Here is a 22,801-nt window from a genome sequence, read left to right on the forward strand (position 1 = left end):
TAGTCCTACATATTAAATGTCATACAGTTAATAACTATGATTTGAAGCCACATTTTAGTGTTATAGCATGTAATAATATTTTAGGCAACAGTGTTGTTATCCCTTTCAATTCAGTTTAATTTATTTTTGTATAGTGCCAAATTAGAACAGAGGTTATCTCAGAGCACCTTTCATAGAGAGTGGGTCTTGGCTGCATATTTCCTGTTTCAGCGGGGCCTTCATGCACAACCCCAATGGAGGCTGTTACAGGAGATTCAGAGTCATGTGTTTCTCCCACCTCGTTTCATTGATTGTTTGTGTAGGTTGAGACTGTTAACCAGTTAAAACTCCTTGTAGTATATTTAAAAAAGGAAATGTTAGATTCAAACTTTACCCACGTCTTTATTGAGACTTTGGGCCCCTGGGACTGTTCTGTAATCCATCCATAGATTATAAAACTGCTTCTTCTGTCAGCTTTACCCAGTTTTTAATATCATGAAAAAATTCCTTATTGGTGAAATAATGTTTTTTTTATAATGTCTTATTTATGGTCATATCAGAATAATGTCCAGTTTGTGTGAACGTGAAGGTTTACAATCAAACACGCTTCTATGTGTTGTCTTTGAATAAGGTCAGAAGAAATTATATAAAAAGGGAAAATCATTGGTTGACTTTGACTTTTATCATTACAGCAAGGTAGTCTGTGTGAGGGAGCCAATGTCAACAGGAACTATGAATAAAAAAACAACAGTCGTTCAATCTGTTTCTACAGTTTTTATTATAACAGCTTCACACAGGAAATAGCAGACAATCAGATTGTTAAATGTAACTGTGATATTTACATCAGCAGGACAGAAAGAGTTGAAATTCATTCATCAAAAGCAACAAAAAAACTTCTTCAACATAGTAAAGATTTCATGTATTATGTTGTGTTGTGTATTACAGGATACCTTCATGTCTGTCAACAGTATGATAATAACAGATTAACAGGAGATATGATATTTATACATGTTACTATACATGATGCAGATGTATGAGATGCAGATGAAGGAAGAAATGAAGCTTCTGTTTCATCAAATAGATCAGAGAGTCGTTCTGTGAAGTTGGATCACAGTCTCCACAGTCTTGGAGTTGTTGTCTGGTGATGGTCAGCAGTTTCTATAAGATAAAACATGATAATAACAACAATATTAAATTAATGTGACCCAAAACAGCTTTAGTATACATGATAATTCCAGAGACACAGGGAAAGACGCAAAACACTTGATCTGTAAAATCCTGTCAATAGAGCATGAACTCCTGTCTGTAGGTTTCTAAAATAAGATGAAAACTGTACGTGAAATCACAGATAATGTGAATGAGTGAGTATTTCTATCTGTTTTATCAAGATGTACGGAGTCAAAGCAGAGCCAAAAATGTAAAATAACTTTGGTACCCTTTTGCATATTATTTTGTATGCATCTTGTGTCTTTACATTCTTAGGCTTCAGGATTCAAATGAATATTTATGTTATGTTCTAAAGAACTATGACAAGCACAAAAGGGAAATAAAAAGACACATCTCTAATGAACTTTACAACACAAAGTTTCAGGTAGTAACTTTGATGTTCACCTTGGTTTTTCCTCCACATCAGTGGTTTAGATGATCAGGATAAACTGGACTTGTTTTATGTCTCGTGGACGAAAATTCAGTCTTTATGTGTCCTTCCTCTGTACTGTAAATCACGTCCATAATGGCAACCCTATTTGTTTGTATACTCGCAGGTATGTTTTGCATGAAATCTTTTTTTGGGGGGCTTTTTTCAATATTCACATCTGTAAAGTGAAGCATGATGAACGTTTTTATGGTTCTATTGAAGCTTTTGGTTAGGAAGGATGGTAGCTTTGATTAAATGTGGAAAAAGTGACTTGAAAGAGATGGGAAAAATGTCTTTATTCAAATATTTAATCAAACCCACTATCTAATCGAGGCAAAAATTACATTTCCATCACAAGATATTTGGCAAAGGAAATCAGTAAGATTTTGTAATCAACACAGGATGATTTTGTAGAGTACAGAAGCTGTGGAGGTCGGAGTGATGGTTGGATGTATAAGTGTTTGTCTGTCTCATCTTTCCCTAAACTTCACCAGAAATCAACCACTGAACAGTAAGGCCCTGACCAGTCGGAGGTTTGAGCAATCATCCAAAAGCAACACTTTGATGAGCAGATCATCATAACGGATGGAAATGATGGACAAAGCAAAACTAAATATTCTACTTTGCTTTTTTATTGCTGTGAAGCTACTGTCAGTGAAGTTTTTAAATGTGAAACACTTGGGATATGTTTCACATTAAAAGCCTAAAAATGAATGTCTCGTTTTGTGTGACAGGTCTCGTGGTGAAACCGAAGAAAAATTTTCAGATTGCGTTCAATAAAGTTTTCATATAAGAAGAGAACAGGTTTATTTGTAGTTGGTTTGCGAATAACAAAGATGATATAAAGTGATAATATAGAAATATATAGAAACTGCTATTGTATGATGTTAGTAATGGAAATATTTTCAGATATCAAGCTTTCTTTCTTATAGTACTTGCAGTTTGAGTACAATATTGACCACTGTTTTTTTTTTTTGGTGAGTTAAATATGTCATATTGATGAACCTGAATTTATCAATGTAAATGGGGAGGAGGTGTTGAGTTTGTATCAACAGCAAAGTAAAGCAGGAGCTGATCAGACAACAGAGAACAACACAATCCTGTCTGTTTTATAAAAGGTTGTCTGAGAAATGACGGTATTTGTGAGAGGCATGTAGTTTGGTACTCACATTGACTGATCCACAGTCGAAAAGTCATTAGGACGTTGAAGACGATGGTCTTGAGAAAGAGCAGTCTGAGGCCCAAGATAATAAGAGCCATGAGGTTCACCATTGGATCTGAAGACAAGAACATCACGAAGATTAAACTAAAACACTAACAAAGTGGTTGAAACCAAAAACCAACTGTTAGTCAGATTTAATACAAACCTGGTTCCAGCGTATCTTCACAGTTCTCAGCTTGAGTACCCTCTGAAAGGGAGTTAAAAGATAGAAGTTTGTTAGTTTTGACAGTGATAATTAATAATACTTCAGCAGCCAAACACTTTCCTTCCCTGCTGAATTTATCTATGATAATATCATTTACCACTTGAATATCCTATCCTATATGTCATTTTACTATTTAATTCACACTTACCTGGTTCACATTTTCCTTCGTCTGATAACAAAACCACCTGGTTGTACAGCGAGTCTCCTGATATCAGAGTAGCATTCATCGTCTTATCAGAAAAGAGATTGTCTGGATGGCTTTTTGTTGCATTGTATCTGCTGAAACCAGTGGCCAGGCAAGCGGTTTTGTTTCCCACTTCGTAGTAGGACGGCGCATACTCATTCTCTGAAATACACAAAAGGACAACTCATAAACACAAAGGAATAATGTTCAAACATCGCCAACATAATCGTGTATCTAGGTCCGATGAAGTTTTGGGGCCGCTCTGTTTGATTACTGAACAGATGAAGAAAACATTTCATCCCAAAGTACATCAAAGAAAACTCCAACAATTGAGATGTCACTTACAGACACACAGTGATTGAAACTCAGTCTGAAACATCCATTTCAGCTGAAAGTTTCTTCAAAAAGGAAGATTAATAATTACAAACCCAAAGCAGACTACTTCTGGAAAGTCCTTTTAATTGGTTTTATTATAGTTTTGGAAGATCAACTGAAGTGCACATTATTATCTATTAGAACATTTTACTGTCTTAACTTACACTGTCTGTGTTTTCCAAGTTTGTATGTTCTTTACAATTGTTTTTAAATACATTTTTTTCCATTTTGTGCAAATACATGAAGTTCGATATTTTTCTCTGTTTGGGTGTAATACATTAACAAAAAATATTCTTACCTGTCTGTATTGTATTGTGTAGTATTTAGTATTTTTATATCAAAAAGCCAATGTGGGTACAGACATACTGTCTAACCATATGTAATCTATTTGTGTTCGCTCACATTGTATTTGTAGTACAATAAACTTTTACCAGTTGTATAGTAGTAGTATATAGTTGACTAAATGTAAGTATTGATAAAAATAGAAGTATATCTGGTTATTTACTTGAAGGAAAATATTTGGTTTTAACTTTAAACATTTGAGATACAACTTTAATAAATGGTGAGAGAAAAACATTTGATGCTCTTATAGAAACATTTAAAGCATTACAGATGCTAACACTAATACAAATGTCAACATTTACGTGCATATTTTATTGATAACTTACTCAACTCAATGACCAACTTTGACCCTGATCCAAACAGGAATTTGTTGTTGTTGTAATTCACACAGTAGATTGTCTGACTACAAAAACGACTCAGCGTTTTCTGAATGAAGCTACATGACTTATATTTTTGAAAAAGTAAAGTAGATAAAGAATTTTTAGTCCATGTCATAGTTAGTTTGACATTATTACGCAAAATAAGAGACAATCATGTTATCTCAACACGAATGTCACTGTGGTATTAAAATATGTTAAAACTTTTTTCAACAGTAAGTTTGGTTCCAGCACCAAATATGAATTTGACTCCAAGTTGTGTCACACGTTGTTGTGTTGAATGATTCAGTTCTTAGTCTCTTAGGGAGACGTTTTCAAACTAAGCTTTGGTTTAAAAACAAGAAATGTTGAAACTGTTAAATTGTTTTTGATCGGATAAAACTGCAATAAGTTGAAAATATAGACTTTAGGTCTTTTGTGCTGTAATCTAACAAAGGGATTTAGATTTGTGGCATCATGTTGTTATTATTAGTTTTCAGTAGATGACTAATAAGCTCACTTACTTGTCAGAATAACAAGTTTAATTCCAGATCCAAATATAGTCCTGATGTTGTCATTCACACAAAGATTTGTCTGGCAGCAAAAACATGTCAACAGCATTGATGTGACTGCACAGATATTTAAAAAGAAACTTTCAACAAACTGAATGGGATTTTCATTTATAGAAAATGTTTTGGATTTCTTTTTGATGTACAAAGTGAAATATTGTCATTTCTGTATGTATTGCTTTTCATTGGTGCAGGTGAAGTCCTTGTCCATTACTCTTAATTATTAATATGTTTCCAGGTTATGTTTAAGTTTATTGTGAGTTGTATATTCTAATACAAATAACTCATATGTGTTAAATATACAGAAATCATGGAGAAAGATAATTATAAAAGCTATTAAAGTTTGTGTTTGTATTTTAGTAATACAAAAATGTTGTTATTAGATTGAAACAACAGAGTTCTCTAATGCAGGGGGTCTCTTTTCATTAATGTACCGTCTTATAAGCAAAGTACCCTCTGATCAGTGCAAAACATTTTTGGTCAATAAAGCAATTCCTGTATAAAGAGGGATAATATAGCACAACCTTGTAACTAAAATAATCTGAAATGCTACATTTCAAATGTTTAGAATCCATCACTAAGGTCATGCCAAACAATTGTTTTGTCATCATGCAATAACACTAATATGGCATTAAAGTTGAGCTACATCTTTTTTGTATAATTTGCACTTTTGCACATCTGTTGCACAATTGAATTTCATGTGGGATGTGAATACACTTACGTGACAATACTAACACTCTGATTCCAGATCCAAATATGATTTTGAAGTTGTTGTTATTCACACAGGAACTCAACCAGTTACAAAAACCAGTGCAGTACTTTAATATAAAGTATCCATTAAACTGATTGTCTAATGATTTCATCGATATGAAACTGGTTTGTTTGTTTTAACCAGTTTGTATTATTTTACAAATAATGAATTTTTTATTAGTTTTCTAAATGTTTGCTGTCTTGCTATGATCTTGTGTGTTAGTACTGTATAGTACAACCGTATATATTGAAGAGAATATCACCGACCTGACTGGCATTTCAGTTAATTTGATGCTAAATTATATTTTATATATGCTGGATAGAGTTACTGACTTTATTTCACAAATTTGATGGTTTCAAAGTTGCTGTGAAAATGAGACATGATGGAAAACTCTACAATTATCTACATATCTTAATGTGAGATGTGTACTGAATTTTGTTAACTCACTTTTTCTACCCAAAGTTTTGTTCCAGCACCGAATATGAGTTTTACCGGCTGCAAGTTGTGTCACGTGAATGAAATAATTCTATTCTAATAATGTTTTCTTTAGTTGCACTTACTTGTCACAATAAAAAGTTTAATTCCGTCTCCAAAAACAATCCTGATGTCATTCACACACAGATTGTTCTGGCAGCAAAAACACCTCAGAGAGTGAGAGATGTTTGACACAGCTGGTTTTCATTTTATAAAGTTTTTATGAATTTAAATGTTTTATTTGATCTCCGTTAATTCTAAAAAAGTTTAATATCAGGGTCTGAAGTTAAACTGTAAAGCAAATTTGAATGACTTATTCAGACATAATTAGAAGTGGCAATAAGTCATTTGATGTAAAACTTTACCATCGACCAAATCTAAACTCTGTTGTATTACACGTGTAATATAAACACTAACTATGTTCTGCTTCTGTTTAACATATATTAGAAAGATGTTATGAATAAAATGTGTGATAAAAAACAATAATGTAACTTGAGAACGGTAAAAGTCTAAAATGTTTAATTACTAAAGGAACGTGTACACAAAAACCCTTAATGATTTTTAGTAGTAATTATTAAGTTATTAGGTTTTTATCATAAATGTTATAAAATGCACTTACGTGACAATACAGTAAGTTTGATTCCAGATCCAAAAATGAGTTTTTGTTGTTTCTATTCACACAGTCAGTTAGCAGTATCCAAAAACTATACTTAATTATGCTGATGACACATCTGTTCATGTTTCACAATAAACTTAAAATGTTTTACCTTTTCTGATTTATACTAAGATTCATATCTATTATTACGATTTACAACACATTTAGTGTATATTATCAACAGTGTACTTTCAGTGTATTTTAAATAAATGTTGCGTATCTGTGATCACATTAACAGTCTTATGGCTTTATAGTTTAGTAAAAGCAACAAATTGATAGAATAAACACAACTCACTCAGCCACACGGTTAATTTCATCCCATGGCCGAACATTATTTTCCATCCACTTGTCACACAGACTCCCCAACAAAAACACACGTCACACTCAACACTTGGATTGTTGCTGGTTTGGAAGAATTACTACAGATTATTATCTGATAATAGATAATTATTGCAAAGCAGTAACTGGTTTGGGTTCATCAAAAAAGATTAAAACTTGCAGACACTCAAAGTGATTGGATCTAGAATTGTATTAGCAGTATGTATATTGTCAGTCACTCTGGTTGTTAATTGTTGGTAGGAAATAATGATTTCTTTGTCAGACTATGTAGCCAAGTACATTTAGTAAAAGCTGCTTAATGAATTAAAAGCGGACTCACTTGTTTCCACTGAGATGTGAATCCCTGATCCAAACAAGATCTTTTGGGCTCCAGTCTGAGTCACACATCAGAGAGAGCTTTAACAAGAACTGATCAACACATGCTGCTGATGCTGCTGTGTTACTTGCTGTTAATATGTGTATTGTTTATCTAATATTATAGCCATGAGTGTGATCATTTAACATTATGATTTAAACTCTATACATATATTGATGTCATAATCATATTCAGAGCTGGAGATACAGCATAATTGATCATTGGTAACTTACCAATAATCAAAATTGTCAATATGTCAATAATGAAGCTCTGAAGCAATATTCAACACAGATATATACAGTAAAATATGTATGGTAGCTGTTGTAAGCTGTAACTCCACTGTCTTAAAAGTCATCTACCATATTAATAATGTATTTTTTGACCTTTTTATACTGTTCATTAGCGAGTTTTTACTGATTCAATTATTTTCTGTTTAACTAACATAAAACCTTACGGATTTGTATTTTCAGCTCAGTGCCTTGTCCAAAGATCAGCCTTCGCGTCCCGTCATTCACACACTGAGACACTTGATAACATGAACTCACTGTGTGACTTAGTGGAAATGTTCAATTCAGGAACAACTTATAACTTTTAATAGTGACTATAGATTTTTATGGAGATATTTAGTGTTGAATGTTGCTGGAGATTGTAAAAAAGTACGACAAAAAAAATGCCATTCTTACTGGATTGTACGAAGAGTTTAGTTCCTTTTACAAAGATGAGCTTGCGTGTAGCGTCATTCCCACTGTACACGCTATCAGCTCAAAAACCCCCAAGCTTCTAAGCTCTTAATATGTTCTCTCTATAGAATATAATGACCAATAATTTCATAGAGACTAAACTAAATGAAACAACTTCAACATATACATCGCAGAGTCTGACATTCATGGGATATGTTCTGCGTCAATTTACTTTTCAAATTCCTACTGGATTAATAGAAACTGGGGTCTTATACATTTGTGAGCATTTCAATCTGTAAAACTGGAATATTTGTGTTGATTAACCTATTAACCTCAAATTAATATGGTGACCACTTGGGAAATTAAAAAAGAAAAAAACTTATGTAATAAGTAATTGTTAGTGTAATTATTATCATATCAAGTACTGTTATTGGGGTTTGTTTTCACTATACTTAACTGAATATATTCTATTATACTCATATTTGTCTTTGTTCTCTTTTCAGATGGCATTTGTTTTTATTTGCTACAAGTTTCTTTATCTTCACGATCTGTTTTCATGAACATTTTTTACTCACTGTCATGGATGACGACTTTAATTCCTGATCCAAACAGGAGTTTTTGGTAACTAGCTCCAGTCACACAGTTCAGGAGGGCTGAGCAATAACTCAAAAACTCCTTATTGTTATTTGAATGGACATTTCTTTTTTCAATTAATCACCTTATTGTTGTTTTTTTTTATTGAAGTTCTGTCAAATTTTGTAACAAACAACCTACCAAGTTCTTAGAGACTGAAGGAATAACTTTATTTGGTGTGATCAACAATCCCAAAAGCCAAAGGTGTTCAGTTGATGGTGATATATTCCAGTAAATAATTTGCATTTGTACAAGATTAATAAAATAAATCATTGATCACAATTTTTAGAAATTAATTTCTTGTCAATCAAGTACATTCATATATTTATAATGTTTGTAATGCAGCTGTGACTATTGACTAAAATACCAAACAATAATGATTACCCACTGATTCAGTTATTTTTTGATTAATGAACATAAGTCTTACTGTTTTCTATTTCCAGCAGAGTTCCTCTTCCAAACTTCAGCCTTCCAGTCCCATCATTCACACACTGAGATACTTCACAACATAAACTCACTGAGCCACTGAATATGATTGAGATTTGATTTTTAGCATTTTCAAAGAAAATAAATATATTTCTTTAGTGAATCTCCCAAATTAAATTATTAAGATTACAAATTTGAAATGTTTGTGTTGAATCAGTTCTGTATGAGCAAATTTAAAAGTTTTGTGTATATTTGTTAATATACACACATTTGCTAATATTTTAATGTTCACATGAGCTCTGATGAACACATTTTATATTCATAATATTTGTATGGTATCACTGTCATAAAAAACTCCATAAACGGTTTGTCTCACAATAAAACATATTTCTCATTTAAAACACTAAAAAGCTGAAATGTGTGTATTTTTGTCTTCATGAATCAGTTGAATTAGAGTTTTTACTCACTGTCATGAACGATGAGTTTAATTCCAGATCCAAACAAGAGTTTTTCATAACCACTTGTAGTCACACAGTTCGGGAAGGCTGATCAATAACTCAGACCCTCTTTCACAAACTCCAATGCTTTCAGATACTAACAACATGTTTTTTTTGTTTGTTTGTTTTAAGTATTATTTGATAAAATTGGAGTCACAATAGTTCCATGTATGGTATTTCCAACAATATAACCTTTTGTTCTCTTAGGATTTGAAAGGTTTTGGTGGTCAGTTTAAAGGTGAAATATGTGGATTTTTACATTTACTTTAGAAGTAATAAAAACATTATAATATTTAGTGTTCCGGTCTGATTAAAAACTTTTAGTTGAGTTTATTCACAGTTTTAGTTAAACTTTACAGGGGTTTAGCATATTACCTCAACAATATGTTTTGGAGGAACTAAAATAATGATTAAGATTGAGATTACCATGAGATTAGTTTATTTGTCAGTATGTACTTGTTTTATGGTTATTTAATGAAGAAAAATTGTACAAAAACAAAGCTTATGAACTGCAAAATCAAGCACTGGTAAATTGGAGTTGAAATAATAATGATAGAAGTTTAGTACTGACTAAATTAAAATATTCAAATCTATTATAGCACAGAAATTGTGAAACTGTAGTGAGGATGTCATTTTGTTGAATGTGTCCAAGGTGAAACAGTTTACAAGAAACATTTTTTGGAACAGATAAAAGAGATTTGACTCACTGCTTTCAATTACTTAGTTAATTGTTTGGTTCTGCTTCCAAAGGCAGTTTTCTGAGTCCAGAGTCAGTCACAAAGCACTCGGCGACAAACCAAAAACTGGAGCTCGAGCTTCATATTTTGTTTATAGTTTTGTTTGAAAAGCTTTTTCTTCCTACGAGTTACCAATGATAAGATATGAAAAGTGCATTTTCTTCGATAGTATATTAATTATAATTACATATAGTCATTTAAATCTGAAAATGTAATTTTTTTCTCTTTTGTGCTATGATCGTATTTTCTATGGATTATTTTAAAGAAGTTAATTTTCTTACTGCTTTGGACAAAGAGAGTCGTTCCACTGCCAAAGTGAAGTTTTGTTCCCCCGAGATTCACACAACGACAACAGGATGAACAAAAACCAGTTGGTTTTAAGGCTTATATCTGATCAAACTTTTAATTTACTTCTGATAAAAATGCCTTTATTAACCAGTTTACAACTGGTATACAGTTGATAATGTATAATAATACAGGGTATTTTATGTCTGTGGCAATTTTGCTTTCTCTCTGTTTTACATCGATAAAGAACAAATTAATATTATTATTTTCTTTTGCCCTACACCAACCCAACTAACAATGCTGGTGGGTAAAAATATTAATTTGACATGTTTCAAGATTAACAATCTGTTAAGTAGTGACTGCTTACTTTCTGAACGAATGAAATATCGGCTATTAAAACTATTAAGTTAGAATAAAGTAAGTGCAGAATTAGATATTAGATAAACCGCCAGGTGGTTAGGTGATAACATGAATAAAACAAACTTACTGGATTCTACTGTGAGTTTAGTGCCAGAACCAAAGAAGATCTTATAAACTCCAGAACCAGTCACACCATGACAGCAACAACTACAGAAACACTGATCTCGGCTCAGTACTGACACTGACAGCTACTGGACTGAAATTAGTTTGAAATTAGTTATAAAGCAAGGCTTTCATTATAACAAAGAATAGTATGAGATAGTATCTAATGAGAGATACGAATGCAACAAAATTTTATGTTTTTGAAAAAATACTAAAAGTTGGAGGAAAATGTTGAAAAACCTTTCCTTCTTTCCAATCTTTCCTTCTAATCAAACAGAAAACTTGAAAGCTACATAAAATTCAACATTTACAATTTATTTGTTTCCTTTCCCACAATGTAATTTCCTTAAATCCCTAAAAAACAAAAATGTAATTCTTCTGAGCGTTTAAACTCATGAATCAAACCAAACTAATGAACTACTTAATATATCTTATGCATAACTGTTGCCGTCATTAGTCACGCACTGCAAACTTTAGTTTGGAAAAATCAAAGTTATATTTAAGTTGTTGTGTTCTTCCTACATACACTTCCAACCTGCCTTAAGACTTTTTCAATAACTATAATTTTAAAGATGTGTTTTTCCTTACTTGTTTCAACACGAAGAGTTGTTCCAGTGCTGAAGAGGAGCTTCACTCCAGTATTCACACACTGAAAACAGACTCAACAAAAACAACTGGAACTTCCCTAGGACTTTCTTAAAGCACAAATAAAAAACTACCACAAATAAATAAATTGTTAGGTTGGAACTGAAACTAATTTAAAGCTTGACAGGTTGTAGCTTATAAAACAGTACATGTATTGTGAAATTGTAAAAGGCTAGAGTAAGATAAAGCATTACAAAGTTATTAGTCATTAATGTGAGAATGAACTCAGTAAAACAAGAAAGAATCAAGTCTCTTTACTGTAATATACCACAGATTATTAAATGACGCCTTTGGTTAAGCATGAAAATGGTCTTACTTGAGACAACTATCAGTTTTGTGCTGCCACCAAAGATGATTTTGGAGAGCCCAGAGTCAGTCACACACTCAGAAACTGACATACAAAAAATACTGACAAATCTGCTGAAATGATGTGAATATGAAGTGAAGTGAATTTAGACATTTTAAAACACAAACAATAAGTTACATGTGCAGTAAGAAATGCAAATATAGTGTATAAAATCTATACTTGCTGTGTTTCTTTAACTACGTGTTCACAGACAGAAGAGTTTAAAAACATGTTTCAAACTAATCAATTTACTATAGTTTGGCTTCAGTAGAGCTACTGGATTTATTTTTTTTTCATTACTAGATTATCAAATTCTCATCTATAATTATTTTACTTTTCTCAGTAACATGAACACTGCACAACCCATTGTACCAGATATAATTTGAGATAAAAGTATTTGATATATTGATACATGAAACTCAGAGTTTCTGAGGCTTTTCTAATGAGCTCAAAGACTAATGAATGTGTATTTATTTTATTTTTCTTCGCTTTTAAGGAGCCAGCACTGCTGGTTTTGTATGTTGCATTTAATATTTGTGGGGCATGAATTACAATTTAAGAATGGCAGTGCATTACAGGTTGAAAGTGTAAAATGTGTTTGTATTTGGGTAACATGTATAGAGGCAACTCTGAATGGATTGTACTGAAATTCTTAAATATCTAAAATTATAATTATGTATCAGCAACAAACAACAACTGTAATTTACTCATTTATTAGTTGAATTCTACTCACTGCTCTCTATGATCAGTTTGGTTCCTTTTCCAAAAACAAGTCTCCAGTTTGATCCTGAAGCAGTCACACAGTGGATCTGATCTGAACAATAACTACAAACTGTCCTTGTGTAGCTTCAAAACTCAAACAACCATAAACACTTAAAATGAACATTGATAGTTTCTGACCCTCAACAATCAGTTTGATTCCTTCCCCAGGAGGTACTGTCTATCAGCAAACAAGCTACAAATCTAAAGTATAACAGTGACAAGCTAAATTACATCATCGACAAACAACTGTACGTGAAAACTGGAAGTAGCATTCCTATTGGAAAAATCATATGGTGATTTCCACTAAGACTTACCATTTTCTCATAAATTAACCAAAGACTGTATAAAAGAAGAGAAAAAAACAGCCTTGTTTTAAGTTGAAGAAAGATTCTTTTTTTAAAAAATACAAGTTTTAAAATGTTTTTCAGAGCTGTAGATAGCACACAACCTCATGATTCACAATTTTATCTTCATCAAAATATGTCATTAGACTAGTTATGAATGTAAATGTCATTAGTCATTTTCCTCTCAATTTTTTTAATTGTTGATACACACTGCTCTCTACAATAAGGAACTATTTCCTGATGAAGATCTCTATTTACTTGATTAAAAAAAATATATAGATAATAGATTCGTATTAAGATTCCTTGATAAAATATTTGATATCTACTGTGAAGAGAAAATGCAGAAGCTGCTAGTAGACATTTCAGAAACTTCAGAATTCTGTGTGTAACATTCGATCAACCATAATTTCTTACAAACTAATAAAATAACTTACTTGATTCAATTTTAAGTTTTGTGCCAGAACCAAAGGTGACCTTGTTACTTGAATAGCCAGACACACTATAAGAAACCCAATTACATAAACCCTGAAGTCAAAGACCATTTCTCCTGAAGCTTCTCTACTGATATTAAAACAAGTAACAAAATATATTCATAGTCATTCTTATGTGTCTTAAAAGTAACTAGGTTTAAGCACAAGGATCAACGCGTAAAATGTTTGAGTTCTACCAGAAAGGTCTGTGAAAATAATTTAATGATTACAGGAGTGTTATGGGTGTTTTGAAAGCTATGTCTCTGTCTGGACTTTTTTTATTTATATGTGAGCCGCTGTTGGACATTTCAGCCCCTCTAGAACTAGTAGGGTTTTTTATTTGCAGAAGCTGCTAGTGGACCTTTCAGCATTAAATGTGTTAAGTGGACCTGATTCAACATTATCAGGTAAAAAATGCGGGGTTCAGTTCTATCATATCAACCATCATTCCTTAACTATTAAGAAAACATCTTACCTGATCCAACTATAAGTTTGGTGCCAGAACCAAAGATGAGTTTTGTATATGAATTGTCAGTCACACTATAGGAAATGCAACTACATAAACACTGAGATCAATTATATGACAGTTTTAAAATTTACTTAGACCATATGTAACAATAGATTGTGTATTTAAACATATATACGCATAGTCTTTGTCTTAAGTGGAATTTGATTTAAGCAGTAGAATCACTACTCTATTCTCAATGAACGTGTGAACAGTAACGTAGCTTTTAAGAACTTCATTGGTGGTTGAAAAGCTTCTGTATCCAGGTGAAAATGTTATCCGGCAAGTTGCATTAGGTCAACCATCATTTCATCATTGCAAATTAATGAAGTAACTTACTTGATTCAACTGTCAGCTGTGTGCCAGAACCAAAGACAAGCTTTGAGTTTCCATAATCAGTCACACAATGAGACACCCAACTGCATAAAGTCAGAGATCAATGGACTGGACTATTTCCTCACAAAGCTAATCTATTTATATTTTAAAGTTAATAGATAAATTATATATTCCCAATTATTCTTATTTGGCTTAAAGGGAATTGAATTTTGTTGTACTTGTGTTGCTTAATGATGATGAATCATCAATCATTTCTTTGATCATTAATAAGTAGCTGTTCTAGAAATGGCTGGCTGAATTCTGATAGTATTAGAGATCAGATCTTAATGAATAAACAAATGGATTAAGTAACTTACTCAATTCAACTGTCAGTTTTGTGCCAGAACCAAAGATGATCTTGTTCCCGTAACCATTCACACAATAGGAAATCCAATGACATAAATCCTGAGATCAACTGTAAGGGGAGTTTCTGAACTAAACAAGTCATGAATTTGGAAGCATAAATACTGAATACATAATAATATTATTTTGCAACTACTTTTTTTGATGTATTTTATAAAATAATTTGCTCAGAGTGGGTCGGGGAAAAGTGATAGAGGGATACTGTGAAACCAACTTCTCTTTTCACAAATAACTAACAAAAGATCCACTGTTTAACATTTTACTTTGCTAATTTTCTGGTTGACTCTAGTTAAAATTTGGAAACCAGTGTGTTCTGCTGACACGCACGGTAATTTTCTTCTGTTCTTTACTAAAGAGTAAATAAATATGTCATCACAAATAATGTTGAATTTGCTGCACAATTCAAATGAATGAATAGTACTTTTCTACATGGGCTGATTGGGAATGGACAAGTCAAACCAGATATATGTCTCATCATTAGTTTTTATTTTATTTATCTATCGGCTATGGATCTATTCCATAAACTGGAGATAATGTACAACAAAAATAACTGGACTTACTGTTCTCCACAATCAGTTTGATGCCCTCCCCAAAAATGAACTTCCAGTTTCCCGTCCCAGTCACACAATGTTTGTTCTCTCAACAAAAACTTCAGCATAAAGAATCTGACAGGAACAAAATGAATCCCATCTTCTGCATAGAGCTGCACTTTTAATGAGTGACTATTGATAACTGTCTAGTTACAGGATTATATTAGATTAAACATATGAATTAATCATGAAAAATGTTGTTGAATTTCAACGAACTGCAGACTTAGTTTTATAAATGTATGAATAAATAAATAATGAATAAATGTTTGCTATTATATTTGTAGTTATAAAGAAAAGGTAAGAAATGGTAACAGTTAAGGTTACGTTAAAGGTAAGAATGGTAAAAAGGAAATGGCATGAACATCCTCAAAGTAAGATCAGTCACTTAAAAATTCTAGTTATTAATACTTACTGCTTTCTACTGTTACTTTTGTCCCTTTTCCAAAAATCTGCCTTCTGTTTCCTCCAGTAGTCACACAGTGTATATAATCTGAACAATAACTACATGGACTATTTCATTACCAAACTACACTAATTACAAGTATTACAAATGGTAAAAAATTTAAATAAAAAACTGTTGCTTTTTAACTGCAAATTATCATATAAGATTAAATAATCATACATTCAATAATATTGTTCGCTGTGTTCTTGCAGGATTTTTTATAAAAATGATTTATGGATAAATAAATGTCCAGATGCAACTACAGATATATGGTGTTGACTGAAATCAATTGATATGTTTTAAATAAATATATCGTTTATATATACATTATATGTTTTCTGACTGTCTTCATGCATTTTTTATCTAGTTTCCAGTGGAAACTATAAAATTAAATTATAATTTATCATAATATTTTTAATTATACTTACTGGAGCCAACTGTCGGTTTAATGCCAGATCCAAAGATTTCACACTCTGAGAAATCCAATTATTTAAACCCAGATATGGACAACTAAATCTAAAAGGGGACTTAATGTATTAAGAATGTTAATACTTAATATTTCTATTAATTCTGAGTATTAAGGAGGTTTAATGCAGTGAATTCTGAAAAGCAGTTATGGGAAGTTGTGGTTTTTAGGCTTCTTGGATAATATGAAATTGAACTTTTAGCTGTCATGATGGTTTAAACCATACATTGTTTTACTTTAATTGTGTCAGTATCAGATAATACAAACAGTTTATCCTTTGAAATATAATTTTTTTATACTCACTGGTTTCTACAGTTAGTTTGGTTCCTTCTCCAAAAATGAGTTTAAAGTTTCCTCCTCCCACTGTCACACAGTGAATCTGATCTGAACTATTACTGCACCAACTATTGGTCATGGACTATACAAATAAATTCTTTTTAACTACAATAATTTATAATATGTTACATGGCTCTTGTCAGGTGAAGGCCTCGTATCTGCAAACATTCTTGTTTGAGCTGGATGTCAGTACATGTTTGATATTATTATCCAAAGGCTTTTACAGTCTCAATTCACAGGTTATCACATTACAATTCAATGTATTTCAATGTATGAATAGCACCAAATATTATATACTGCCTTATGTAATTTTTAAATTTTTTTAATATTTGTATATTCACTTCCAGGGGACATTTTAGTGACAGAAAATGCAAGAATAAAAAAGATAATCTGTACAAAATGTACTTACTGGAGCTAACTGTCAGTTTTGTGCCGGAGCCAAAGATGAGTTTGGCAACTCCAGAGCCAGTCACACTCTGAGGAAACCAACCACATAAACCCAGAGATGGACCAGTGAAGGGGGAAAGAGACTGAATCTATTCAGTAGCTTTATTTCTATGAACTCAAAGAACTTCAGGGAGTCTGAATAAGTTGATTGGGGCAAAAACCTTTAAGAATAAAACTAAACGATTTAGTTTTGGCTCGACTTAGGACTGCCATTGTTTTCTGTTTCTCCAACAAAGTACCTCTGAGCAGGTAGCAGAAGTATGTTTAGTGACTTTGCATTTGTTGAGTTGCTGAACACAATTTATATTTATAGGTTTGTCGGAAGAATATGTCCTCAAAAATATTTCCTGTCACTGATATTAATAAAACTATTCTATTAGTATGTACTGAGATCTGTACGCTCAGTTTTTTTTTTTTTTTTTCAAAGAATCTGAATTTTATCACATAGGTGATGATTAAAGCTGGTATACAATAATAATTAAATCTTAAATTTTTACAATACTCACTGGCCTCGACATTTAGTTGGACTCCTTCCCCAAAAAATATTTTCCAGCTTGCTGCCCCAGAACCAGTCACACATTGGTTCCACTCAGAACAAATACTGATGTGTTATGAAATAGCAACAGACATAAGCACATCAACTGCAAACAGTTGTATTATATTTGTGTTTTAGACATAATTGGCTATTTCATAGGCGTATATATGGGCCAATGTGAAAGAAGACCAATGCAAAAATGCCTTTGTACAGCAACAGTAGATAAAACTGAAAATTAACAGTTTTCTAAAAAATGACTAATAAACACTGTAATCACACCTCAAAAATGATTAACACATTTACATTTGTGTTCTAGGGAGCCATATCAGATCAAGGACTACTCGATCCGAACTGTTTTAGTTTGTCAATGTGTCATTACATTTGGCTGTTATTTGGTATACTTCTATCCAGAACTGGTTTTATTGAACTTGTGTCAATACCAAATAATACCTAAACATTAACAGCCAACAAACATATAAGTTGTTTTTTTCTAAAGAGTATGTGAATTTTTGATACTCACTGGTTTCTATAGTTAGTTTGGTTCCTTCTCCAAAAATTAGTTTCAAGTTTCCTCCTCCAGTAGTCACACAGTGGATCGGATTTGAACAATAACTACATACACTACTTCAGCTACAATCAACACCAATTACAGCAGTTAATAACAACCTATGGAGTTAATTAACAGTTACGATATAACAGTAGTAAAACTATTTTTCAATTGAAAATTTTTAGAGCTCAGGATTGAATTGGTGTTTGAGTATGATGAAGGCCTAAAATGTCAAAATGTCTATCTTAAATAAAACTTACATTCTAACATACTTTTACAATGATACAGTAATATTTGTAAAATCTGTTGTCTGATTTAGCCGTCATGAGATTTAAAGCCATACATTTGTTTTGTTTTGAGTTGTGGACTAACTCTAAATCCTATCCTCCATTTTATGTCTTGAATACATAAATTATTGATACTTACTGGTTTCTACAGCTAGTTTGATTCCTTCTCCAAATGTAAGTTTAAAGTTTCCAGATCCAAAAGTCACACAGTGGATCTGAGTGCAACAATAACCATATGAACTGCCACTGCTGAAACCTGGTTGAATGACAACCTAAACTACACTAAAAAATAATAAATTATTAAATAATTATTAAAAAATCAGATGACAGATAAAAAGGGTTTCTGGCACTAAACATTTCATTTATCTCCATACAGATCTCTAAATTATTCAAAAATAAAAGAAACTATTTCATCTTTGTTTTTGCGTACATTATGCTGCATAGTTTGCCTGCTTTGAGTGTTTGTGTTGTATTGTAAGTTCTTATTAACATTACAGCAATTACAAGAATTAAGTTTAGTTTGCACAGGACACATTTAGATGCTCTAACAAGAGCCAACAGTCAGTTTTGTGCCCGAACCAAACTTGAGTTAAGCCACTCACACCAAGACCAACACTTAACAACCAGCAGTTTGAATTAAATTGGATGTAAGTAGCTGTTGTACGTACATAACAGTATTTAACTGATTTGACATTTTTGTTTAATTGGGTGAGTGCATTTGCTGGTCTTTGGTCTTTATTTAGTTACAGATGTACTGGAGACCTAAACTTTGTGATGGCTTTCAGAAAGGTCCAAATATTCAATGAAAAAGCTTAACAATATAATTAATAAAGGCGACTGTTAGTGGTGCCATTTTAACTCCTGACAAACAGTAGGATGCCACATAATGATTGTTATGAATATTTGTGTTTTGATAATACTCACTGCTCTCTACAATTAGTTTGATTCCTTTTCCAAAAATGATTTTCCAGCTTCCAGAAGTAGTCACACAGTCACTCTGATCCAAACAATAACTACATCAACTATTTCCTCCTGCAGATATGGGAATTACATTTATTTATTTATTTTTATTTTATTAAAATACTATACTAGACTTTGTTTATGAGCTACCATTTTAAGAATGAACACATTTCTAAATAACAAAATAATAATTAGAGCAACTAGAAAAGCTAATTGTTAGTGGATAGACTGCCCCAAGAAGCAGGTGGTCATGCAGTAAGAATCCCATCAAAAATAAACTCAAAGCTAAGGTACATTAATCATCATGGAGACTCTTTAACATTCAATACATATAGACATAGAAATCAAATATTACCAATGTATTCTACTGTGTTCCCGCGTCTCTTTACACCGTTTAATATCTAAATACAGCAGAGATACTTTAAAAGTTTCAGGTATACTCACTGGATTCAACAGTCAACTGTATTCCTTCACCAAAAAGTAATTTTCTGTCTCCTGTCGCAGTCTCACAGTGTCTCTGCCCTTAGCAATAACTACAAAGCTTACACTAATGAATATAATCACATTGTCTGTAACCAGCTGGATTTTTTTAAATTAAATTTGCTATTTGCTCATTCCTTGGGATTATTTTCTAATAATGACAAAATATTATTCTTAAATCTTTCAAATTGAAATATTTCAGATGTCCCCACATCGGACATATTCGGCTTATTAAGAAATGTCAAAATCTTCACTAAAATTTTAAATTAAGTAATGTAAAACTAATAAAGGCTGGACTAGCTAGCGGTAAATGTCCTGAAATTCGAACCATTGTAACATATCATTGCTGTCTGGTAAAACCTTTGGCTTGATTTTAAACTTTTGTTAAATAATTTAAATGTTTCTGAAAGTAAGCTCAATAGATGAAGGATAGAGGACATTTCTATGGCCACTAAAAATAATACCTATCAATGATAACTAACTAATTAACTGTCATTTTAATTTTTAGGAAGCAAATCATGTTCAGTTACATAATGGAAACAACTAATTGGGCAGAAGGCAGGAAGATTAATTAAAAGTGTTAATACTTACTGCTCTGTACAGTTAGTTTGGTTCCTTCTCCAAAAATGATTTTGTAATTTCCACTAACAGTCACACAGTGAATTTGATCTGAACAGTAACTTATTTCCTCCTGAACATAGACAAATTAGGCTACACTACAATTATGAAATGTTGACATGTTTTATCATTTTTCATTACCACATATGCATTCAAATATAACCACACTATTTCTAGTTTTGCATAATTTACCAATGGCATTTAAATGGAATGAATTTAAGTTTTGCTACCAAACTGGCAGCTGATGTGTTTAAATTCAAAATCAGGTTTCCACCATTTTAAAGATTTGAAATGAATAAATATCAACAAGCAACAGATTTAGCTCTTTTGTGACAAAAACAGATTAAATTCTGAACTCTGAAGGAGATGTCATTACACCCTCAGTTTAGAGTGATATTTTAAAATAAAACAGATCTTACTGGACTTACTGTTTTCAACATTCAGTCTGATCCCTGACCCAAAGATCAGCTTGTAGTTTCCAGTATTCACACAACACAACACACCATTACATAAACTGTGCAGGGCTCCAACAGCTTCACATTAACACAGAAAGCAGCTCAGTGTGTCCTAATCCAGTGAACAGAATAACTCATTCCAAAAAGTCAAATCTGAATTAATTACCTGTATATGTTAAGAGTCTGTACATGAATTAAACTGCAATTTTAGTTCAGACTCATTGACATCATTACCTCATTGACATACAGTTATTCAAAAGGAGTCAAAAGGATCTCTGTGTTTTTTTCAATATAATAGTAACTTCACGTTTTTTAATATCTTTTTTCATATGTCAACATATAAGTCATATGTTACATGTGCAAGATTGGTATCTGATTTCGGTAACTGTTAAATGTTTGATGGTTTGTATTTGATATATTTAATGGCCATGAAGACTGCAGTATTTAAACATATAATGTATTTTATTTTTATTACAATAAATAATTTTTAACACAATAAAATAAACATTTTCAGCATTTTGATTTTACTGATTTGATTTATGAAGTCTCCTTTTAATGTAATTGCCGCTTCGGTCTGAAGGAACTGTAATTGGCAAACCACAATAACTGATGTGCAAAGAAGCATTGTTGGATTTAAGTTGATACATTTACATAAAAGAAAGCGTCTTTTGGACAAGAGAAGTGTGCATGTAATTTGTTGTTTCGGAATGAATTCCCAGTAGTTTTTACTTGGAGATTTGGAAGCAAATGTTTTAGTTTGTAACTGAAACCTCAGTTAAAATTGCTAAAAAAAACTAATGGAATAGAAGAAATCTGTAGTCATCTGTGCATGACTGATTTCATACAGTATAGACGAGTGGACTCACGTGTTTCCACAGTCAGCTTTATTCCAACTCCAAGCGTCATTTTGGCGGTGTTTGTCCCACAGTACGAACTGACAGGACAAAAACTGCCAGAGGTCTCAAACTTCTCACCAAATGCAGAAAAATAGAACAAGGTGGAAAAATGACAAAAACCTCTTTTGTTTAATAGACATTTAACATTTAACTATGAAATATCTCCTAAAATAAATATGTAAAATATTATATGCATATAGAAATGATGGCTATTTCTTAACAATGTTTTAGAGAATTCCAGAGAATTTTGTGATTTACAGTTTTGGAAAAATCCTTTAATTGATAGTTTTGGTTATATAATTAGATTAGCTTGTGATTTTGAAGGTTTGATTTCCAAACATTAGTTTGTATTTTTCTTGCCTTTTTTGGGGGCGTTGTTGTTTACTAGTAGAAACATTCAACCTATATGTTGCATCAGTATCTTGAATCTGTATCCTCTTTCTGTATCTTGTTGGAGAATCTGCGTTCAGTATTCTGAAACCAAGCCTGTTAAGTTTAACTTGGAGCTTTAACAGAATGAAAAGAATTCAACTTACTGGCATAGATGTTAAGTTTAGTGCCGCGCCCAAAGATAATCTTGTTAGCAGTCACACAGTCTGAAGCCTCAGGACACAAACCTTACTGACTCAACTCTTCAACAAACTGCTTCGACAAAATCTCACAAAGTTATTGACACGAGTAAAAACTCTGGAAACAGATGATGAGCTGAT

At 32.1% G+C, this 22,801-nt stretch overlaps 1 protein-coding gene across 1 annotated transcript; it reads right to left on the reverse strand.

Moving 5' to 3' along the window:
- Positions 1 to 738: 738 nt before the first annotated feature.
- LOC127352168 (M1-specific T cell receptor alpha chain) lies at positions 739 to 22,116 on the reverse strand. The gene is made up of 5 exons (XM_051380352.1): positions 22,062 to 22,116; positions 3,191 to 3,388; positions 2,983 to 3,024; positions 2,785 to 2,892; positions 739 to 1,137 (listed from the first exon to the last, which is right to left on the reverse strand). Coding segments are annotated over exons 1-5 (390 nt in total). The 5' UTR covers positions 22,102 to 22,116; the 3' UTR covers positions 739 to 1,135.
- Between the last annotated feature and the right edge of the window lie 685 nt (positions 22,117 to 22,801).

The sequence above is a fragment of the Dicentrarchus labrax genome, unplaced genomic scaffold (assembly GCF_905237075.1).
Source record: "Dicentrarchus labrax unplaced genomic scaffold, dlabrax2021, whole genome shotgun sequence".
Classification (NCBI taxonomy): domain Eukaryota; kingdom Metazoa; phylum Chordata; class Actinopteri; family Moronidae; genus Dicentrarchus; species Dicentrarchus labrax.